This window comes from Ananas comosus, linkage group 14, assembly GCF_001540865.1.
Source record: "Ananas comosus cultivar F153 linkage group 14, ASM154086v1, whole genome shotgun sequence".
Lineage (NCBI taxonomy): Eukaryota > Viridiplantae > Streptophyta > Magnoliopsida > Poales > Bromeliaceae > Ananas > Ananas comosus.
The window spans coordinates 2641007-2643084 of NC_033634.1; the positions used below are offsets into that span (position 1 = coordinate 2641007).

At 39.4% G+C, this 2078-nt stretch overlaps 1 protein-coding gene across 1 annotated transcript; it reads right to left on the reverse strand.

Annotated features, from left to right (window-relative positions):
* On the reverse strand, positions 317-1569 carry LOC109720234 (germin-like protein 5-1). Its single transcript, XM_020247194.1, has 2 exons — positions 1250-1569; positions 317-1049 (listed from the first exon to the last, which is right to left on the reverse strand). Exons 1-2 carry the CDS (start codon positions 1374-1376, stop codon positions 508-510), a joined length of 669 nt encoding a protein of 222 aa, XP_020102783.1. The 5' UTR covers positions 1377-1569; the 3' UTR covers positions 317-507.

The window sequence follows — 2078 nt, forward strand, 5'->3', positions numbered from 1 at the left end:
ATAACAGATAATAAGAAATATTTATTTCTTATCCCATATAGATATGGATTAGAAATATTTTAGATAAGTCCCAATGTGGACAAATCTTAACAGTGCTTTTAGTGGGAAACAGCCAAGGAGGAGAAGAAGAAGCTGGATTTCTCTCTCAAGGGTCCCTATCTCAACTAATGCTAATCTATGTGGAAAATTTAACAGTTACCGTTTGTTGTTGTGGTGAGAAATTTAACAGTTAGGTTTTGGGTCGGTCAAAATAGGTGGCACAGAAGCTCCCTAGTGATCATATGTTTTGCAGTACTACTGAGGAGTATTCTCTGAAGGCAGAAAAGAAAAAATCATTATCATTACTATTATGATGGAATGATCGAATGAAGATAATCATTATTATTACAAGAAAGTAATATTTCATGCCCCTCTTCTCTTTGGCCATGGACCAACATACAAGACGAAGCAATACATGTAAATAGAATAAAGATAAATGAAAAAAATAAAGTCTATGCAGTGATAAAATCAGCTTTCCTTTGGGGCGAGGCGGGACTTGATCTTCTCCACCTCCTTGGTGCCGACCTGGAAGGCCTTTGTGAGCACGTTGTCGGGCACCGGCGGCGTGGAAGTGAAGAGGGTGATGGCGATGGACTGCGTGCCGGGCAACTGGCTGTTGAAGGCAGAGATGACCGCGGCAGGCACGTCGCCATTGTTCTTCTGGAAGTGGACGAGGCCGCGTGGGAACACAAAAATCTCGCCTTTAGTGATGGTCTTGGCGATGAGCTTGTTGGCGGTGGTGATGAAGCCCACGTCGAGGGTGCCATCCAGGACGAACACCATCTCGGTGGCACGCGGGTGGGTGTGAGGAGGGTTCAACCCACCGGGAGCGTAGTCGATGCGGGATAGGGAGACTCCCAAGGTGTTGAGACCTGGGATCTTCTCCACATTAGCTGCGGTGACCACTGAACCCTCGGTGTTGTTGGTGGCACCCGGGGCGGCCAGCCCCTTGAAGAAGAAGTCGTCCTCCGTCACGTTGTCCTTGCACACAAATCCGTTCACCTTTACAGCTGCAGATCAATTGAGTATTCGCTAATCATTAGTATTCGAGTTAACATTAAAGATCGTTTTTCTCTTTTGTTTTTTTTGCTAAACACGTCTGCATAAGATGGATGGTTTTGGCAGACCGAGTTAGAGATTATCTAACTCACTTAAAGTAGAAGAAAATGAAAAGTTAAATATGAGACTTGTAAGAGTAGATTGAGCTTACTAGATTTGAGATCGGCGACGCAGATATCCTGGAGCATATCGGGATCGGCGGCGAGCGAGGGGACAATGAGAAGAGAAAAGATGAAGGGGAATATGATAAGGAGAAGAGAAGAAGAAGAGTTGGCCATGGGTGCTTCTTTTTTCCCTTTTCCCCTTTTCTTGATGCTGTTGCTAATGTTGTGTTTTGGCTTTTGCTTATGAAACTTGACTCTCTTTTGCTCTATTTAGTGGTGGGATGAAGAGAAGGGAAAGAGGAGGCATGGGATTTTATAGTAGACAAATTGGGTGTTGGTGGGGTTGGGATTTGCTGGGTTTGGATTGGAGAGAGAGAGAGAGAGAGAGAGAGAGAGAAGGGGTTTGATGTGGGAGTGAAGGCATGAAAAAATGGTCCTTACAACCCAAGAAACCTGTTTGGAAGGAACAAACAAACAAACTAATTGGGGAGGCTAAGTTTGCATTTAATGTAGATGTATAATGACAGTGATGATAAGATTAGTTAGTTAATTCTGATTCGGAAAAAATTCGGTACGAGCATAATTAGGATAAAATTCGTTTTTTGATTTTTAAATTCGTTGAAAAATATGGATAAAAAATGGATTGGTAATTATTTGAATACGTGATTTATACGAATATTATACGTTCACCAATTAAAAATTCGGCTATATAATAAATATATAATAATTAATATACTATATATATTATTATTATAATTTTTATATATAAATTAAATATATTCAAAATTATAATAAATATATATTAATAATATATAAAAGTTATATATTTAGAAATATTAATAAATAATTACAAATTTATAAATAAAATATTATATA